The sequence below is a fragment of the Thamnophis sirtalis genome, unplaced genomic scaffold, assembly GCF_051295495.1.
Source record: "Thamnophis sirtalis isolate CommonGarterSnake01/CBP01778 unplaced genomic scaffold, rThaSir2_p1.2 scaffold_5, whole genome shotgun sequence".
Classification (NCBI taxonomy): Eukaryota; Metazoa; Chordata; class Lepidosauria; order Squamata; family Natricidae; genus Thamnophis; species Thamnophis sirtalis.
The window spans coordinates 104,884,133-104,905,257 of NW_028261385.1; the positions used below are offsets into that span (position 1 = coordinate 104,884,133).

A 21,125-nucleotide genomic window follows, 5' to 3' on the forward strand; every position below is an offset into this window, starting at 1 on the left:
CCTGTTCTAATGCCATATTATATCTAATTTTAATCGGCAATTTTCAACTGGATGCACAAAATATGGTGAATGCATTTGGAGAACAAAAAAGCAAACATGCTTGGATGTATGAGGTATATTTCATGAGCTTGCACAGCATTGCAGGCAAAGTTCAATTAAGAAATTGAAAGGTGTGCTCAACTAGCGTTTCAGCAATTCTAGCAAGAGATTATGGGGAGAGAAATTGACAAGCAGTTCCAATCTTTGCTTGGGGATCAAATATAGTGTGCAACCAGCCATAGGGGTTTGAGGGAAAAGGTGATAAATGCAAAGCTGTTAGGTAAACAGGGAGAACCAAAATCAATTTTGGGGGGTAATGATGGAGTAAATGCACATCTGTGCAGATGTGATTCAAAAAAGCCTACTGATTTAAGAAATGCTGAGTGAAATTTCAGCAAATATCTGACATTATGAAGTAGAATTATGAAAAATTCCACCAGAAATAAAGGGAGAAGTACCAGCTATATTTTGCTATTTACATACCAGTTAAAATCCCACCTAGACCAGAGGTGGAACTCAGGCGAACCAGTAGCGGAAATTTTGAGTAGTTCAGAGAGCTGGCAAATACCACCTCTGGCTGGTCCCGCCCCCAATTTATTCACTGGGTCCCGAGTCCAAGCTGATTGGCTGGGTCTTCTTTTGTTGCCCTGCACAGGAGAATGGAGCTGGAAAGCAGATTAGTGGGGTGGTGAGGGAATGGGGATTTTGCAGTAACCTTCCCTTCCCGTGCCCACTAAGCCATGCCCACCAAGCCATGCCATGCCCACAGAACTGGTAGTAAAAAAAAATTAAATCCTACCACTGAAAATGGTAAATTGTAATTTTATTTATATGTAATGATACTTTTGAGGAAAAAAACCCAACATAGTAGAAATAAAGTGGAAGGATTTTTTTTCCCAGCCTTTAAATTCTGCTAACATTTTTAAACTATTTAATTAAAAAGATACGTCTTAACTTTTTCAGAAAGTAAGAGAACAGGGGATTAATTCGGAAAGAGGAACATTCCACCATTTCTGAGCAATGCTGGCGGTGTTTCTCGTGTGACTGAAGAGCTGGTCTGTATGACAGATGTTGCTCTCAAAACGGCTTTTTTTCCTATCAATTTTAATGCCCAGATAGCTTCATAGTGAAGGAGAAGTTCGCTGAGATAACAAATGCAAGAAGTTTAAAGCTTAAAAATGAAGCCCATCGCCTTCAGTTGATCGCAGAAAATGACTGCCTTTTGGTGATTAATTCTTTGATCCTTATATGTATTGGTCCAGTCATTAATTACTGAATCTGCCAAGATTCTGATTTAATGAAGAAATGTGACTAATAAGTATAAAATAAATAAAATCACTGCAGACCTGTAGAGTATACTGCAGGATTATAAATATAATCCAACCAAGGCATAGAATGATGGTGATGATGATGATTGATGATGATTGGTTAATCTTCAATTCGATTCACAGTATCTGGTAAAACATAACAGTTCAAGTCCTAACCAAGGGCCTAAGAGCTGTTAAGGTAACATCTGGGTATATAGGAAGTTCCAAGTTAGATGGTTTTTTGCAAAGTCACACTAATAAATTCAAAATTTCCATGTATCTAGGCAACCCTTTGGATGTTGTTAAGGAGCCCTTAAGTCTAAGGGCTCCTATTACTATTGGTAAAATCACTGATTTCTTGCTCCATGATTAAGAAATAATGAAACTGGTGCAGGAAAATGTGTTCCCTCCCATTACTATTGTCATCACCATCTGAAGCTCCTGATTCAGAAATATTCTTAAGCCCACCCACTAATGACTTTGTCGTGGGCTTGTCTCTTGCGTTTTTTGCCCATTGAAATATTGGTTTTCAAATATGTGGATTCCAGCTGAGTGATAGTTGTCATCTTCAAACCTAATACAAATCATCAGCTCTGTAGTATGATTTGTTCAGGGCTTGATAGCCCCCTGCCTTCTTCTCCCCCCCCCCGACTAACATAGCAGTTTTAAGAAGGAAGTGAAAGTATATTTATAGATCTATGGGGTCCTACTCTCTGAGCTTTGTTGTTTTCTTGCCAGACATTTCATTACCAAAGTAGGTAACATTATCAGGACTAGTACCAAGGAGTAACACAGTATCTATATAGAAGTAGGAGTTTGTCAGCTTTGCAAGTGATTTTCCTGGAAATAAATACGGGACAAATCTGAAAGGATTAAAAATATTGTTTATGTTTATAACTTTGTCTTATAAAGAAAAATTCAAGTATAAAATCAAGAAGAATTAGTGTCCATTTTCAGTTACGAGCGTGATGACAAAGTAACATTGCAACCAATCCTTGCATTTATGACCTTTGTGTGCCTGAAAAGCAAAAGAAAGCTGATGTAAAATCATAAGCATAGTTGTGATATCACATAGTGACCGCTTCATTTAATAGCCAAGTTACCAGTTCCAGTTTATGGTTGCTAAATGTGGAACACTTGTATATATTCTTCTGCAAATTGTTGAGTGTATGGTGATTTTGAGCAGAGGAACTAGATCCGTATCTTTTCTCTGGGATAAAAAAATGTAACCATTGGCCCCAAATATATTTTCCATTTTCTGAAGGGGTTACAAGGCAAACAAACAATATGAAGATGACCTTCTCTATCCTAAGTAGTCTGACATTAAACTGAGCCATTAACCTAAATCTGTGTCACATCTGAGTGAGAAAGAAGAATACACACGCTCTAATTTAAGAAGAGTTACCATATTTGACAGCTCAGTGGAGCAGTACATGGTAAGGACATAAAGGATGCTGAGGTTAATATTAAGGAGCAGAGGAAGAAGAAGATGAATATTCTAATCTTTTAATAGTGAATACCAATACCTGGAAGCTGATTAATTCAGAAGCAAAATAGGACCATCAAAAAATAATAAGAATAGTTTTACCTACTTGGGAATTTTCTAGATAGTCAGCAATATTTTCTTTTTCTACCTAGCAAGTGCGATATAAGCACATATATCTTAAAAGAACATCTAAAAATCAAATGCTTTTAACTATAAGACTTACAGAGAAGATTACTGTCAGCTAAGCCTGAGATAGCAAATCAATCTAAATTTATGTTGGATGGATTTCTATATTATTCTATTTCATTAGATTTTCTGATTTTAAAAAAAAGTGGAAAATTCTTGTTATGTGTAATTTCCACAAATACAGGGATGTTATGCAGGTACTCCATAACACATAATTTTGAAAAGTAAAAACTTCTAAGAGAAATCTCTTACAAATCTCAGGTGGTCTTCAACTTAGAATCACCATTGGGACCCGCATTTGCAAACAAGGTGGTTGTTAAGTGTGTCACACACAATTATACAACCTTTTTGGTTATAGCTGTTAAGTGAGTCTCTGGAATTGTTAAGTGAATCATATGGTTGTTACCGGTAAGTGGATCTGGCTTCCCCCATTGACTTTACTGTCAAAAGCTGCCTGAAAAGGTTGCAAACGGAAATCACATGACCTTGAGACATGGCAATCATCATAAATACATGCCAGTTGCCAAGCACTCAGAATTTGATCATGTGACCATGGAGATACTGCCACAGTCATAAGTGTGAGGATCAATTGTAACTCATTTAATTTTCAGTTCCATTGTAACTTTGCTAAAGTTGCTAAATGGATGGTTTTTAAGACAAGGTCCTATGCACATTTTTGTATGTACTCTAGGCCCCTTTTTAAAAATGTACATTTGTAAATCGTGTCTTTTTAATTAATTTTGGAGGCAAGGTAATCTGTTCAGTCAGATCCCAATTTGCTAAATCACACCATTCTAACCAGAGGTGGGTTGCTCCCATTTTGGCCCAGTTCGGCCGAACTGATAGTGGCGGTGGTGGGAGGATCCACCCACCTGCCCGGACTCTTCTGCACATGTGCTGACGTGTTGCCCGTGTACACGAGCACAAGCAAACTGTCAGTAAACCGGTTAGCAACCCATCACTGGTTCTAACTCAATTTGTAGTAGATTTCTTTTTTCTTTGCTTTGCCACTGCAGCAAAATTTTTCATTTTCCTATACAAGATTCCAGAGATTTCCCAGTTCCATATACATTTTTTTACTTCTCTGTGTGAAAGTGAAAGATGCGGAGAAGGGAAATTGATCTGTTTAAACTCCCCATCTGTGAAGCATTCTACGAACTCCTATCAATTGGAATCTAGTCTACTTGCTCTATGTGTTGTTCCTTTCCTGTGTGTGTACGCATGCTGGTTGTTTAAGTATCTCCTATTGGAGGAGAGCCCTCTCAGCCCCAGGTTGTATGTATTTGCTGGCCCATGAAAAATTAATGTGTGCTCTCTGTCTCTTGATTTCTTCAAAAATAATACCTGGGTCACTGGAGACAAGCCATCTGGGGAGCATCATTTTGGCCAGCTGCAGAAAGCAAGGCCCTGAAGGAAATGTTTCTCTTTCTCACTTCCCACGCTAAAAATTTCCTTAAATAAAATTTCTATGATTATGTTAAGTTGGTTCTCCAAAATAAACTTTCCATTTTGATCGAATTCAAAACTCACTTTGTTGGTTTAATATTCATCCAAAATACCTTTCTGTTGTAACATAGAATGTCTTCTTTAAGCCAGCTCTTGCTACTTAAATCCAAAAGGGAATCAGGCGTATGTGCCTGATTTTGGTTATATTCTAGAAGCTGGCCCAGCCTGTGTAAGAGCATTTCTTGCTCTTTGCTCAATATGGTCCAGGATAAGCAGGAGAAGAACAATTCTGTCCTTTGACCACTGTGAAAGCATCCTTCAGACTGGTTCGCCTATTTCAGACACAGGATGACAGATGTGGACTTTGTGGTTCACTCTGTTTTAGGAGTAGATTTTTGATCCAGCCAATTTCTGGCTTGTTTTTAAATTAAAGATCTGTAGAAATGTACCAGATCAGTGCAGGATGTAAATAGGAATTATATCTCCCAAGAGTGCTTGAGATTGAACTGTATATAAATAGGGAGCAAACCTCACTTTTGCTAGCACTGATAATGTTGCCCAGTCAGGTAATGGAATGTCTGCAAGCAAACAACCAAATACAGAATGCACCAAGGACTCCACAGTTATGCCTTCTTTGAAAGCTGTAAAAGGTGGCTGAGAAGTTAGGATCCTTTGAATAGTACCTAAGAATACCCGTTCCTGGAAGTTCTGGGAAATAAATAGCTTCTATTGTTTTTACTTTAAGTTTGACAATTTTTAAAAAACCTACACCATTCTATGTTTTGTAACTCATTACCATTTTTCTCAACAGCTTTAATTGCTACACTACTTCTGTGAAGATACAACCTGTGTTTATGGGTTCATTCTTTGCTCTGGATGAAGTTACACAATGACTTGAAAGAGTTTTTGTTCAGTCATTGGTCTCTCTTCTGAAAAGAAGTGTTTCTTTAAAAAAATATTCAAAAGTTATTGTTAAGTGTTAACTGAGATATGAGAGCAGGGAAGGGGAAGGGGGCCTTTGATCTCCACTGTTGTCACAGTGCAGTTCAGGAACCAAACATGTTTCATTGAGCTTAAGCTGCCTTGTCCTGTTGTAGAGTCTTCAGTAAAAGAAGAAAATAATAAGACAGGCACTAACTCTGAGAATCGGTAATATAAGAAGAATTCAATGTTTGTAAAAGCAGAATCTACCGTAGTTGCTGCTTGCAAATAAGTTCTTCAATGGAAATTGGAATGAAACAGGTGATAAATGTGGGACATATGACTCATTCTCAAAGTATGAAGTAGCTGCATGTAATGGATGAAACTACTTAAATGAAAATCATGCCTGAAGACTTGCAAGAAATCACTTGCAAAGCTGACAAACTCATACCATAGTTCCTCCAGCCCCGATCCCATATGTGATAGCAAATCTTGTTTGAGACTAATAATCATGCTGGGGATGATATAGGGAGGAATTAGCTGTCATTTGGAACTGTCTCCTAAAACCATCATTTTTATCTGTTTATCTCTCCAACAGAAATCCTTTTGGATACAACAGGAGAGACCTCTGAGATTGGATGGACCGCCCATCCTCCTGAAGGGGTAGGTGCTTCCCTTCCTATTCTTTTGCTGAAAATTGTCCCACCTGCTTAATACCTGGTAATGTGTTCTGCACACAACAAAGGCCCGCAGAGAAACCAAGATGTAATAGCTGGGATTTTGGATGGTATTCCCCCTTCAAAGACAATAGAGAAAATTATGAAGGGTTTTAAGGTTCTTGACTGATTTTTTTTTCCTGACTATTATAATCTCTGCCAAGTCTTTGGATCTTCTGTCTTGAAGTATCACCATAAGGGAGACAACACAGGATTCTTCTCCACAAAAGGCAATATATTTAATTGTTTTTGTTATTTCTTTAAGACCTATCTTTTGTCTTCATCAAAGGAGCATGGTAGAAAGTCCTGTCAGAGAGCCACATTGTTGAATGCTGAACAATGGTACTTTTCCCCTAGGGTTGGGTTGATATAGAGAGTTGATATAGTGTTCCCTTGACTCTGTGCACTCTCAGCCTTTCCTTGACTACATAGAGATCCTTGACTCCATGCTCATTATACTTGCAAAAGAGAATGGACATCCATATTTAGAGTCTGGTCTTCAGACTCATTTGATAGCCCCAGGTTGAAGAAGAATGGAACTACATGACAATACTGCTGTTGAACCAACATAGCATTATTAGCATTATTGGTAGTTTTTCCAGTTGGGGTGATAGCAAAAGAGTGGCTGTTGTATATTTTTAATTATTTCTATTTCTCCATGTAATTTATTTTCCCCGTCTGATTTTGAGAAGAGAAAGGAGAGGAAAGATTTATGAATACTGAAACAAGAGCAAAATCAGGACCGTTGTCTGGGGAAAAAGTGAATGCAAACGTCTCATTAAAGCAATTTTTATTAGGCAACAAAAGCAAGCTTCAGAATTTCATTAAAAATTCAAAAGCGAATGGGCAGTAAAAGATAAAAGTATAAAAGATATTTAAACTATGCCCACCCTGTGCATTTTTTCCTGGATTATTAATCTTGTTGATTGACAAAGAGTTCTTAGAAACTCAAAGGTTTACTCAAAAAAGTATCCATCTTCCCCTTGATTCTAGGGTACAATAATGACTCTTTAAAAATTTATCTATATATTTCAGTTTGACTGTAATCCAATGAGACATAACTCAAATAATCCAGTGGTCTATATTCTGATGGCAGAAACCACAAAATTGTTGAGTGCTTGCCTATAGAAAACAAAAAGAATTTGGAACAAGCTGCAGGAGCCCTTATTTTCCATCTTATAGCCAAAATGATAGATGAAATGCTAGTATAGACTAATTGCTCTCTGTTAACCTAGCTAAATGAAAAAGAAAAGAAAAGAAAAGCCATGGGGTATTTTTTTAAAATGTTTAAACATTCTTTTAAGAAATAATGGATTCCTTTGACCATTTTATAGGATGAATAATAGAAAGAAATTTGGAGGTACTGCCATCTTTTTAAAACGTTCAGCAAATTTGGCACTCTGTGAGTAGGAATTCTACCTCCCTAAGAAGGAGAAGCTCAGAAAGAAGCAACTGTGTTATTATTCTCTTTGCTAGATTTGTGTTGCCATTTAACCTTTAAATAACATATTACCTTGGTTAAAGAATTATATAGAATATTAATACTGTGTTTGTCAGGCTGTACATACCAGCAGAAACTGAATTTAGTTATTCTCTGAAAGCTACATCAACACGGCACAAAAATATACCAAAGCTTAACAAACTTAACCAAATCAAATTAGAATTCTTCCTTTTTTGTACATCCCTAAAATTAAACAACAGCAAGATACGAGAGCCAAAACTTACAATGTCAACCAAACCAATATAGAAAGCAGTGTCTATCAATAAAGAACATATTATTGAAAGAATTAATTTCCCTAATAAGCAAGTAAAATCTATTTTGCGTCTCAATGGGGGATCATGACAGTGGAGGTGGTTGATCGATTAATAGCAGATCCCACCTCTCCCCCCTGCCCCTGCCTTCCCCATCTAGCTTCAATAGCAGTATTAATTCATTTTATTTGCATTTGGTCATTCACAGTGGTCCAGCTCTTCTCAAATAACAAAGCTTCCTAAACATTCCGGTCCTGATTCACATGCATAATGAATGGCTCTTTTCCCTCCACTCCCGTGTGTCTTGTTCTTGCCCAAGCTGATAGTAGACATTTATTTTATTTTATTGTCATTGCATCTCGTAGAATGAAATTAAATGCCATCTTCATGTGACTAGCATCTGGTCAGTTCAGCTAGGCTGGAAGCATCTTGAGAAAAGACAAGTTAGTTATGGGTCATGAAACCGCAGAGCACCTGGATGTCTCAAAATGCTCTCCCTTGAAATTGCCAAATTTTGATTGCAGGCCAAGGCAAAACCAGAAAAAACAAATCCTCAGACTTTAAAGACATAGAATGTGAATGCATACTTTATGTTTGGAACACTTGGAACAGCTGGTTTTGGGCTCAGAATATTCTGTACATCTCTACCCACATGCAGTTTTGGAAAACTTCAGTCTTATTACTTTAAATCTAAGCAATATTTTTTTAAAACAAATGAGCCTAGAAAGAAGGTCCAGTATCTCCTTAGTCTGGAAGAACTTTCAGAATCTTTGGAGGGGAAAATAATTGGCTTCATTTTAAACTTACTTCTTCCTTTTCCCCCTCAAAGAATAGCACATTTGAGTACAATTATTTTTTTCCTAGGATAAATGGTAATGAATAAAGCACATATGTGTTAAATAAAAACACATGCAATCTAGAATGATTTGCAGTGTGGTGAGTGCTTTTTAATACTGGATTTTTCAGAACATGGAAGGAAAATTCATTCTCATCCAGTGTTGTCTTTCTCTTTGCCTTTGCCTTCCTCCTCCTCTTCCTCCTCCTCCCTCTCCTCCTCCTCCTCTTCCCCCACCTCCTCCTTTTCTTTTTCCCCTCCTCTTCCTCTTCCCCCTCCTCCTCCTTCACCTCTGTACCCCCTCTCTCAACTTCCTCTCCCTTCTTCAAAAAGTCATTTAAAAAATGACTGTGGGCAGAAGAGAGATGTACAACTGATTTTCAAGAAAAGTTCCTGAGTTCATCTACAAGACATAGATTAAGGAAGGCACTTGGTGTTGGGAGTCAGGGAACCAAGTAATATTAATCTCGTATGTCCCCAAGGAGCTTTTAAATGTGATGGAACTAAAATTTAGGCCACATTTGTGTAAAATATACTGTGGTAGGATCCAGGTGGCTGTTCTCAGGTGTAAAATAACACTGTCCCCAACCCCATAAGATTTATATTTCCAGCTTGTTTGTCTCCTTTTTCCTCTCCTCCCCTCCCCTCCCCAATTCCATACAGTGGGATGAGGTGAGTGTCTTGGATGACAGGAAGCATCTGATTCGAACATTTGAAGTATGCAATGTGGCTGAGCCGGGACAGAATAATTGGCTGCGCACTCATTTCATAGAGCGTCGTGGAGCCCACAGAATTCACATACGCCTCCGCTTTTCTGTTCGTGACTGTGCCAGCATGAGGACCGTGGCTTCTTCTTGCAAAGAGACTTTTACCCTTTACTATCATGAATCGGAGACTGATCTAGCCACTGCTGTGTATCCGGAGTGGCACGAGGGCCCCTGGACCAAAGTGGATACAATTGCCGCTGATGAGAGCTTCTCTCAGGTGGATAGTTCTGGGAAGGTTGTAAAGATGAACGTCAAGGTGCGAAGCTTTGGGCCATTGACGAAGAGGGGTTTCTACTTGGCCTTTCAAGACTCTGGTGCCTGCATGTCTCTGGTGGCTGTCCAGGTTTTCTTCTACAAATGTCCTGCAGTGGTGAAGGGTTTTGCCTCTTTCCAAGAGACATTTGCTGGAGGTGAAAGGACCTCTTTGGTGGAGGCACCAGGAACTTGTGTGGCTGATGCTGAAGAAGCCAGCAGCACTGGCTCCTCTGGAGTGAAGTTGCATTGCAATGGGGAAGGCGAGTGGATGGTGGCAATCGGAAGATGTGCCTGCCGTGCTGGCTATGAGTCTATGGACAGTGAGACAAACTGCAAAGGTAAGAAACAGGTGCTCCAGGGAGTGTCCCTGGCACTTTTCAAGTCAACCTGTTTGGAATAAAAACCCACAGTGTCTTTGATAATAGCTTCCAAACAGTATGCAAGAATCAGTAAGTCCTGTGAAAACCAAAAGTTTAAACTCCTGTGAATATAAAATACAAGAGGCTTCCTGTTACACTTTTGTGTGATGTGCGTGTATAATCTTCCCTCATCTTTATATTGAGTCAATTTGGGGTGACTCAAGTCACACTTGGTATAATCCTGTGGTTTTCTTTAAAAGAGATTATGGATTTGATTCAGCCTTGTTGGTTGGACTCTAAAAGTTGCCGGCCAGGTTTTACTTTTAGTAGCCTGCTTCTCCCTATTCTTTATGCAAATGGGAAAAACAACTTCTTCTGTCCAACAACTTAGGCATGCCATCAAAAAAAAAGAGGATTGCTAGTAAACAAACAAGATCTAGCCCTAACTCCAAGTTTTGTGGGTGACCTCTGGGTGTTCCAAGGCACCAGAACTTTTCAGATTTGATCCTAGTTTGTAAAAGTACCAATCTGAGTGATAGTCCTGATTTTAACATAATGTTTCCCCTTTTCTCTTTCTCATAAAAATGGGTCAGGCAACTGGATTGTTTTCCAAATGTTTGTTCCAAATAGCAACAAAGTCTTTGCCTAGCTTTGCTTTGTTTCCCCCCCCCCCCATGCAGATCCAAAAGTGAACAGCAGCTGTTAAAATCATACTTGTTATAAGGGGGCCCAAAATAGCTTTCCTTAATTATAGTAGAAATAACTACCTGCTCCCTTAATAGCTTTCATTTACAGCTTTTTTTACCTAGAAAGGTATCCAAACTATTATGCTTATTCTATGTATTCCATAATTGTTTACAAAGTAATCCTAATTTCCCAAACAATATTCCATATTGTGAAATTTGATTGTACATATTACTGTATGCTTTTCCTTCAAGAAGCCATAGTTCTTTAAACTGGATGTCTTGTTTATATTTGGGTTCCAAACTGCAATACCCCAACTTAATAGTGGGAAGTGATATTCCAGACTCCTCCCAAGTAATTTGTTCAGAGTTTGCACTGCAACAGCTAGAAGTATCAGATGATGTGCAATTGCATCTTAAAGTTTAATGAAAAATCTAGGAACCTAGCATAGTCAGTGGAGCTTCGTGCCGGCTGCCAGTTGCAAGTATTTCTGCTCCTCTGAACAAAGCTGTAGTAGAATCTGGAATTCCTTCTTAAATGGAGGTTAATCCCAGCTCTTCTTTTAATGTGGATTGCAATTAATCTTGAACATGACTGATATTTGTGCAGAATTTATTTATTTTTGTTAAAACCAGTGAGGAAAGTCCTTTCTCCAGAAGAGAGAAATCAAAAGTAAGCCTACAACCGTCCATTCTGTTCTCAGTCAAAAGTATAATACATACGCAATCTATTACTGTATGTGATGAAAAGTAATATAGCAGCCTGATGAAGCAGCAGGGACTCTTTTCATAGTCTGCTTTAGAAATGAATATTCACTGTGGGGGCTAGGGTGAAAACTACAAAATTACTGGGGAGGGGACTGTATAGTCATTCTTTAGTATATGCATTATATGAATTGAGAAAAGGCCAAGTTAGTATTTTAGAAACATTCTTATAAAGCCCACTTTTTTTAAAAAAAAATTTACTGGGGAGAAATTCAGAAAAAATATAGATATTAGTTGCCAGCTTATTCTAAATTTTAATTATGTCAAGAATGCCCCAGCTCGTGCTTAGCTTGCCTTTCATCCGGTGGTTTCTTGTTTGAGGTGTGAATCACTTGCATATTTTTTTTCTATCTTGCAGGAAACATTTAGAATGTCCTTTAAAGAAGTGGATTCTCCTTGTCGAGCATCTGAGTTAAATAGTTTCTAGCTAAAATATAAAAACTATTATGATTATTTGCAAATACACTCCTTCCTGGGAGTTGATATGAAGAAATTAAATATTTATATAGTTAATTTTAATTATTACACTTATAAATATTAATTGTAAGTGTAATAATTATTGTAATTATTACGCAGGCCTCTTCCACAACCCAGGGCAGCTGAGAGTGTACTGTAACTGTTATAACACCTTTTCCTATAAAGGTAGTCCTCGAATTACAACAGTTCATTTAGTGATTCTTCGAAGTTAAAAAGGCCCTGGAAAAAGTGACTTATAGCCATTTTCACAATTGTGACCATTGCAGTATCCTCATGGTCATGTGATTAAAATTCAGAGGCTTGGCAACTGACTCACATTTATGACGGTTGCAGTGTCCTGGGGTCATATGATCAGGAAGAGATTAACAAGAAAAATTAATTGGGAAAGCCGGATTCATTAGTAACTATGTTACTAATTTAGCAATTACAGTGATTCACTTAATAACTGTGGCAAGAAACATCATAAAATGGGGCAAAAGTCACTTAACAAATGTCTCACTTAACATAACGTCAAAATATTTGGGTTCAATCGTTGTTGTAAGTTGAGGATATCTAGACCAGTGTTTTTCAACCTTTTTTGTGCAAAGGCACACTTTTTTCATGAAAAAAATCAGGAGGCACACCACCATTAGAAAATGTTAAAAAAATTTAACTCTGTGCCTATATTGACTATATATAAAGTAATTTTCCCACGGCACACCTTACACTATGTCACGGCACACTAGTGTGCCGCGGCACAGTGGTTGAAAAACACTGATCTAGACAATTCCTTGTATTTGATTCCCAAACAATCAACTCTTTCAGCTGTGATTTTTTCCAGGCAAAGTTATGGCTAGTCTGAGGGGTCAAAATCAAATTTTGTAGTACCTTAGAAAGCTAATAATACTTTTGCATAAAAATAGAACTGACTAGATTGTTTTAATGATTCTTATTATAATCAGACCATGTTGAAATGTTCTATGTGCTGTTTAACTTTATAACCATTGCAGACACCAACAGTGCAAATCCAAGAAGACTTTCATGAAAGACATGGCAATAGCATTTTTTTTAAAGTAATATCAATCTGTCACCACAAAGAAGGCATTAATGAGAAATAATTGCCCTTTTAATTGCCTTTCGGGATCTCCAGAGAGACAAGTGTGTTTTAGTCTCTCATTTCCTTTTTACAATTTCATTTACCTCCAGTGGTTTTCACCACACTGGAAAATTAGATTGGCGGCACAGCACATGTTCCTTGGTTAACTGTGCTGCCTGTGCACCAAATCCAGGAAATAGAAGGGAGCAGCAGCCATCATGACTATTACACCAGGAGGGATTTGTGCAATTTTCAGAAAAAACTTCCTTCCCCTCTTAGCTATTTTTAGACCCGAAAATTGAGAATGAGAACAGTGATTTCCAGATTAGTCACAGGGATTATCTTTGATATTGAAGAATTGCACAAAGAGCTGCATAAGTTTAATATACTTCAATCAACCTTGGCTGGCAATGTGATTCAATTAGTAAAGGGAAGTAAAATCAGTGGCCCCAGAAAGAAGGCAAAGGTAGAACTGCCAGAACCATCACACTTTTCACAATAGATCTGTGACAGATACTTTTTTCTGCCATAATAATCACCTGAAGTTTCACAGCCCACATCTGGTAGCCCTCTGAAAGAGGAAATGATTATTTTGCTCACTTAACCATACTTAACAAGTTGCCTGTACCATTTTTTGCATCCTCTGTTAAAACATGCTCATAAGGGAGGTGGGTTTGGTTAGTAATGGAAATGTTCCAAGAAAAATGATGATTCAGCGTAGTATAATTACAATAACATATCATTTAATGATCTTACTTTGTAGTGGATGACTGTTGAAAAGCAGATGCCTTACTTTCTTGATTGACAGCATTAATTCTGTAAATATTTGACCAGTGTTTGCTTAGTGGGCAGGAACAAAATCATTTCTGTTTATAAGAACTTTGCTTGCCTCTTTTCAAGAAATCTTGTGTGTTGAAAATCTAAGATCTCCCTCCTAAATATACGAACTTTTATGACTCAAGTTTTATTTGCATTATTATATAAGTACAATGATCCATAGCAGTTCTCTGCACAATTCCCTAAAAGACGGTTCCTTTCAATATATTGGAATCTGTTTTTACTTACCTATGGACAAAATGGGAATGTTACTATTTTCTCTAGTAGTGGTACTTAAGCTCAATGCCAAAATGTATTGAAAATTATTGGTAGTCACTCCAGACATGTTTCTACCCTAGCTATTAATTACTGTTTGCTTCATTCTTTTTTAAACTGGGAGTCTCCTCTCCCTGCTCATCTCTTCTTGACCAATATGATCATTAGTGGATGCTCAGGTCCAAGTGCCAAGTCCTGTGATGTAAAAAATGTGGTTCAATAAGAGTGTGTTCATGGTGAATGTTCTGAATAAGCAGTAATCTTCCTTGGCGAAAATGACATATTTACTATTGCAGGTAAATGTTCCAGACAGTGGGCTAAAACACCTTACTATCAGATTTAAAACAAACAATCACCAATTGAATGCAAGATTGTTTTGTTTATGTGTGGATAATGATTTTCAATATGATGCACAGTAATTAAGATCTTAATGGCATTATTTAAGAGTGAAATCCTTGCTCCTAAATGGGACATATGTTAGGCAATAAGAGGATAAGCAGCATATATGAGAGTTTATAACAGAGCTTTGGAGCTGTGTTGCCAAAATTGTTCTGTGGATTACTGTCCCAAACACAATTCTACATGCAGGAATTTGCAGAAATTATGAGAGAGGGTTTGCACATTCCTTGTGGTTCCTCCTATTCTCTGGAACTCCCTTCCCGGCAAAGTTCAATGTTTTTTGGATTGGACCCAAAACATGTTTGTTTCAGCAAGTCCTTAATCTCCCCATGGGACTTGAATATGCTCCAGCCTTCATTGTTTAAATTATGAGGTTTTGTTCTCATTTTTATTTGTTTTAAAAGATTTAAACTTAATCCTTTGTAAAAAATTGCTGTAGTTAAAATAGGGGATAACATGAAAAGTAAAACTGATCAAAGATGTCCAAGTTGTACTGTTCAAAGTTTTTAATTATTTGGAGAAATTTTAATTGTAAGATGAGCAACAGAATCTTTAAGTGAATATATATCTAAAATATTGAACATGAAAACTTCTCTTCCTCCTGGTAAAAATGAAGAGGGCAAGAGAGAAGACCACCTGATCTCCAGCCAGCATATTTTTTTTTTAATTATGCCAGTCACATTATGTCAAAACTTTGAAGTTTAAACATCAGGCAAGAGTTGAATGGCACTTTTGACTTTTCTCTGTTGATATATTGAATCTAAAGTGCATTAATAGAGGGGAATCCAATCTTACCTACAACTTGTAGTACAGATGTTCAGCACTGAGATATTGGGAACCCAATTGGCAGCTTCTTTTAAACTCCCTTCATTTCTTTCCCCCTATGTTCTTTTCCATTTCAAACCACAGTGTGTTCCTAGCCCTTCCAACTCCCTTGGGACATTGTTTGACTTTGCTAAGTCCATCATCAGAAGATTCTTGCTTTGCCTTCTCTCTGAATGATTTGATATCTGAAGATATGAATAATTTGTGATGAACATTACATCTCTCTCTCTCTCTCTCTCTCCTTCCCTCCTTCCCTCCTTCCCTCCTTCCCTCCTTCCCTCCTTCCCTCCTTCCCTCCTTCCCTCCCTCCCTCCCTCCCTCCCTCCCCACTCTTCTTAAAATCTGGGTTGAATTTATAGACTCCCCCCTCACTATGGTGTATTATTTTCAAGCAGTGTTTCCTATTCATGTGTTATGTGACAATCTTTGCTTGAAAGTGAATCCACATTCTCCTTTCATATGAATAAAAGAATAGTCTGTCTTCTTGGCAACTGTTCCCCCCAAAAGCTTCTCTTTTTTCCTTTTATTTAAAAAAAAATCAGTCTCAAGTTGGCAGATTTTCAAGGATGAAGATGTGGAACCTTGAGCAGCACCATTTTCTGCTCTCCCCCTCCTTTATTCTTGGAAATCAGAACTTCACAGTTTCCCAGCGTAGGACTTGCTGAGAGAAGCTAAAGTCTCTTGCTTTCCCTCATCATCCTCTGCAGTCTCATTCTTCTCCCCACATCCCTCAAAAAACCCACCCTACTTTTATCTAGCTGATTTTGTGGTTTAAGATTAACTAGTTAGTGCCTGCATAATTAGACAGTTGGATTCGGGCCACGGTTGTATTCCGAACATGATTTAACTTGAGATCGGAAAGAAAATACATGTTCAAAGAGACAGACTCAGAAGGGATGCATTCTGAAACAGCTGCCAACTTGCATGTGGGCACAGTCAGACATTGCTGCCAAAAGTAACAACCCTGTCCTACATGCTAACTTGTTCCCTACCATTACATTTCCTATGATTAACATTGTCCTCTAGCATTACACTGTTTCTTTCTTTCTCTGGGTAGCAACATTGGTTAGGATCGGCCCTGAGGCAGAAAACCGAAGACATAACAATGTTAGTCTTGGGAAAGTTTAGGGAGATGTTCTCATAAGATGGGGTCTTTCTACTAATTTAACTCAGCCCCAGGCTTTCTTTCCTCATCTATGACACACCACCAAAGCAGACAAACAGATAATATAGAAAAACCCAGAGCATAAGCCATTTGTGTCTCATTTTGTTAAGGGGCCTTAATTCTTGGATATAATGCAATACATTGTATTTTTACATGTGTGCTCAAAGGTGCTTACTCCCAGATAATTTACGTATCATGTTGGATGTTGAACAGCACAGTCCCATGCATCCCCACCCTCCTCTTCCCCCTCCTCATTTTAGCTATTGTCTATCCATTGCAGGATGGAGGTCTCTTCTGCATGTTTCCAACCAATACGATCTTTTGCCAATTGGGTCCACAGTACTTGCTGATCCCATGTATAGTTTCTCAAAATATTTCCTGTAGTCAATTGGATTTTGCCAGTAGAACCCCTGTATGCATTCAGAAGTGTAATGCTACAGCAAAAGTCATTGCTACTTTTCCATATTTCTGAAATCCAGATTATATAAATTGAAATTACATATGCCCACTTACAGGGAATGGCAACTTTGAGAACAATGATTGGAAAATGTTTGAGATTAATTAGTGTATCCTTGACCCAGAGGTTCTGTATATGCATTCCATATTGGACAAATCATTTTGAAATATATATATATATATATATATATATATATATATATATATATATATATATATATATATATATATATATATATATATATATATATATATATATATATATATATATATATATATATATATATATATATATATATATATATATATATATATATATATATATATATATATATATATATATATATATATATATATATATATATATATATATATATATATAGCAGTCTTTTCACACTGACTTCATTAACACTAAATTGTCATTTTTTAAAGAATACATCAGTTTGTCAACAGTCATTTGTCCATTGCTGGCACAACAATTATGTACCTTTAAGCCTTGGAATAAACTGACTTAAACTGTGTCTTTGTTTTGAAAAAAAAAGTGGATTAACAATAGACCTGTGTGTTTGATTATCTTCCAGGTCCTTGTAAATGTTTCAAAAACCAAGTCTAGAAACTTCTAGCTTTATGTCAATTAAAGTCCTGTTACTTAATATCCAATTTAATATGTCTATACCTCATAGGAAAATAATATTCTTGTAATTCATAATGTAGATCACATTTTAAAAGAAGCTGTAAATTGATAGAAAGAATTCAAGGTTAGGTTGATTTGGTCAACCCTATATTTTCTTATTACAGGTCATTTTAGTTCTTGTCTTGAAAATTAAGGAATCCAATTGACTGAAAAAATTAGCCACTGAATTGATTTCTTTTAAATTGGCGGCTAGGTGATCTGTGTTGTTAATAAAAAAATCAACATGGAGACAGGTTTTTCTCTCTCTTTCAGGGAAACTGGCAGTGGAGCTCACTAACTTGGCAGGAATGTTTAGTACTATATGTAAGACCTCAAATGGTAGCATTCGTGAGATATCTTGTCCTTTCTACTGAAGCCTGCAAAGCAACTAAAGCAATTGTTAGAACACTGAATCCAAACAGCACAGTTTATGAACACTTAGATTAGTGGCTTAACTGAAAATAAAAAGAAACTCTGGGCCAGGCACAGGCAGAATATACTGAAGTTCAAGTAGTGCAGCTTAATGGGCACCTTGAAGTGTGAAAGATGCATTCAGGCTCTGCATTTTCCAGAACTTCCAGGATTCTGCTGCTCATATTCAGTGGCCAAATTCGAAATAGTGAGGAATCCAGGAAGCAAAGAAGTTGAGTGGGCATGCATCAGTCTGAAAATACCACCCCTACCTTTCAGTGGTGGGATTCAATTTTTTTTACTACCGGATCTGTGGGCGAGGCTTTGTGGGTGTGGTGTGGCTTTGTGGGCGTGGCTTTGTGGCCATGGCAGGGGAAAAATCCCTATTCCCTCCCCACCCCACTAACCTGTTTTCCAGCTCTGTTCTCCTGTTCAGGGCAACAAAATAAGATCAGCTGAGAGGCTTGCGGGGGGTGAGGGCAGGGCCAGCCTATTTGCCGATTCTCCGAACTACTCAAAATTTCTGCTACCGGTTCTCCAGAACATTTCAGAACTGGCTGAGTACTACCTCTGCTACCTTTCTGGCAGTATAATTCGGTCTATTCATATCCCCTGCAGTTTCCAGAGGTCTTGAATATGGACAGACAGACAGACAGACACACCAGAGACACACACACACACACACAGAGAGAGAGAGAGAGAGACAGAGACACAGAGAGAGAGAGAGACAGAGAGACAGAGAGACAGAGGGACAGAGAGAGGGAGGGCAGGAATACAGCACCTACAAAACATTGCTGGCACTTTTTTGTATTATGTGAACAAAGCCATTGTAATTTGTAAACCATTCTTTGTGATTGCATCAGGGGTGGGTTTCAACCGGTTCGCGGCGGTCCCCGCGATCCGGTTGGTCACCGAACCCGGAAGTAAGTAACTTCCGGGAACGGCAAAGCCCCCCCCACGCCTGCGCGCCCGTGCGCGCCGCACCCGCTCCTTACCCGGTTTTGCCGAATTCTGCGCTTCCACGCATGCGCAGGACGCATACAGCGCCTGCGCGATCCTCCAGGAGCAGCTGGAGCATCGCACAGACGCTAGTACGCATGCGCGCGCTGCGCACGTGCAAGGACGCCGCCGGCCTCGTTCCAACCGAACCGGTTGGAACGGGCAAGAAACCCACCCCTGGATTGCATTATGTATAAAGCCAAAATTTCCCATGATTAAAACCATCCATGGCCAATGAAACAAACCACCCATCTATTATTTATAGAACCAAGATAACGCCTACAGATTTATAGTGTCAAATAATTTCAGTATTTTCTTCCTTGACTGATCAATTGCTGTGTCCTGCTTTAGAAGGTCATTAGATTATGTCTTGGCCTTTCATGCCTCAAGAGCCCTAATTCAAGACTCTGAACTGCTGCTGGCAACTTCTTCCTAGCCACTATATATATATAGCTCAGTAGTAGCTGTGCCAAATATCCCAACTCCTGACACAGACAATAAATCTCATTTTAACAGACCTTCTTTGAATGGACTTTGGATGCAGTGGAACACATCTGCATTTGGACTTCACTCCTAAAATAATGGATATGTTTTTGTAGTCTCTCTGGACAAATGATATCATATGTCTTAGTTTAGGTAATCAGATATTTCAATTACATACATTTGGATTTAATGAACATCATTCCCTCTTCCACTTCTCCAGATAGTCCATTAAACTGAGCTTTCACAATATGATATTGCTGCGCAGGCACAGACTACAGTAGGAGAAAGCTTTTTGGAGAAATTGGTGACTCAGGTTAATTTGCTGTGTAGCTCTAGTTGTAAGTTGCTATGTTAAACCAGCAGCTGACAAAGGTAACTAGAATCTAATGTCAACACAAGAACATTATAGAATAACGGAGAACAATCGCATTTCCAATAAAGATGAGTTCATACTTGGAAGAGTCTGTAGTTTTTTATTTCTATGACTAGTACACACTCTAATATGCCAGGTTTTTTAATGCGTTTAAATAAATTCAAGAAAATAAGTTCCACTTCTTTCCTTTGGGAATTTGCCATATGCCATGATGTCTGAAATTGCTGCTTGGATCTACCTGAGGCAGGTGAGGCAGAAGTGGGTTGCTGCCAGTTCAGCTGAACTGGAAGTAGCGAGGGTGGGAGGCTCTGCCCACCCGCCTGGACGCTTCTGTGCATGCATACTACCACCCCAACTTTGTGATTGCATTAACAAAATTGGCAACCCATCACTGAGGTGAGGTACTGAAAGAATCCTGCTGTGTGCTTCTATGTATAACTGATGCCTAGTCCCATTTTGTCTCATGAGAATATATCGGTCCTTAAGGGTTGATATCAATATTGACAAGAAAATGAAAAACAAAAACACCTCCCTAGAAAAAGGCAATGGCTAAGCAATTCCATATATCCATAAAGCCCAGAAAAGGCAATGGCTAAGCAATTCCATAAATCCATAAAGCCCAGAAAAATGTATCAGTGCAATTCCTGGGAATCAAACTCAGTTTGAGGATGTCTTTACTTTACCTTATGCCAACAGCAATCTGTTCATCTGCTTCTGTTCACAAAGGGCAGGCACCATATGACAACAATTAGATCACTGTAATGGTAGAACTGTCATGAAAGTTCACAAAATCTTTGCAGGGTTCTGTCAGTGTTGCCTATTTTTCCTTCAGTCTTAGAGATGAATTATTGAAACTTCACCATGGATAATCTGGCCCTAAGAGAAGACGCACAGGCTATGCCAGCTTGCTCAGTACTGGCTTTGTAGGAGAATCATGGTTTTATGTTTCTTCCTATCAAAAAAGAGAGAACATTGATAGGAAAAATCAGTGTGGAAGTATGACCTCATCAGTAGCTGGCCTGAGAATGCTCATTTTTCAGGAATGTTTCCAGGCCAATAATTACTAGTGTTAATATACTATAAATCAAAGCTCTTCAGCAACAAATAATGAGAAGTGAAACTAACTTTTCTTGCTCTCAATGGCTAATCACTATTGCGATTTTTTAAATGTGTCCTAATG

The 21,125-nt window shown here is 38.2% G+C and overlaps 1 protein-coding gene across 1 annotated transcript in view; it reads left to right on the top strand.

The window, feature by feature from the left end:
* LOC106555048 (ephrin type-B receptor 5) overlaps positions 1 to 21,125 on the top strand; it is a 144,809-nt gene that overhangs the window by 13,872 nt on the left and 109,812 nt on the right. The window contains exons 2-3 of the mRNA XM_087716398.1: positions 5,984 to 6,048; positions 9,352 to 10,048. Coding sequence (XP_087572524.1) covers positions 5,984 to 6,048; positions 9,352 to 10,048 — 762 coding nt within the window. The remainder of the gene's footprint in view (positions 1 to 5,983; positions 6,049 to 9,351; positions 10,049 to 21,125) is intronic.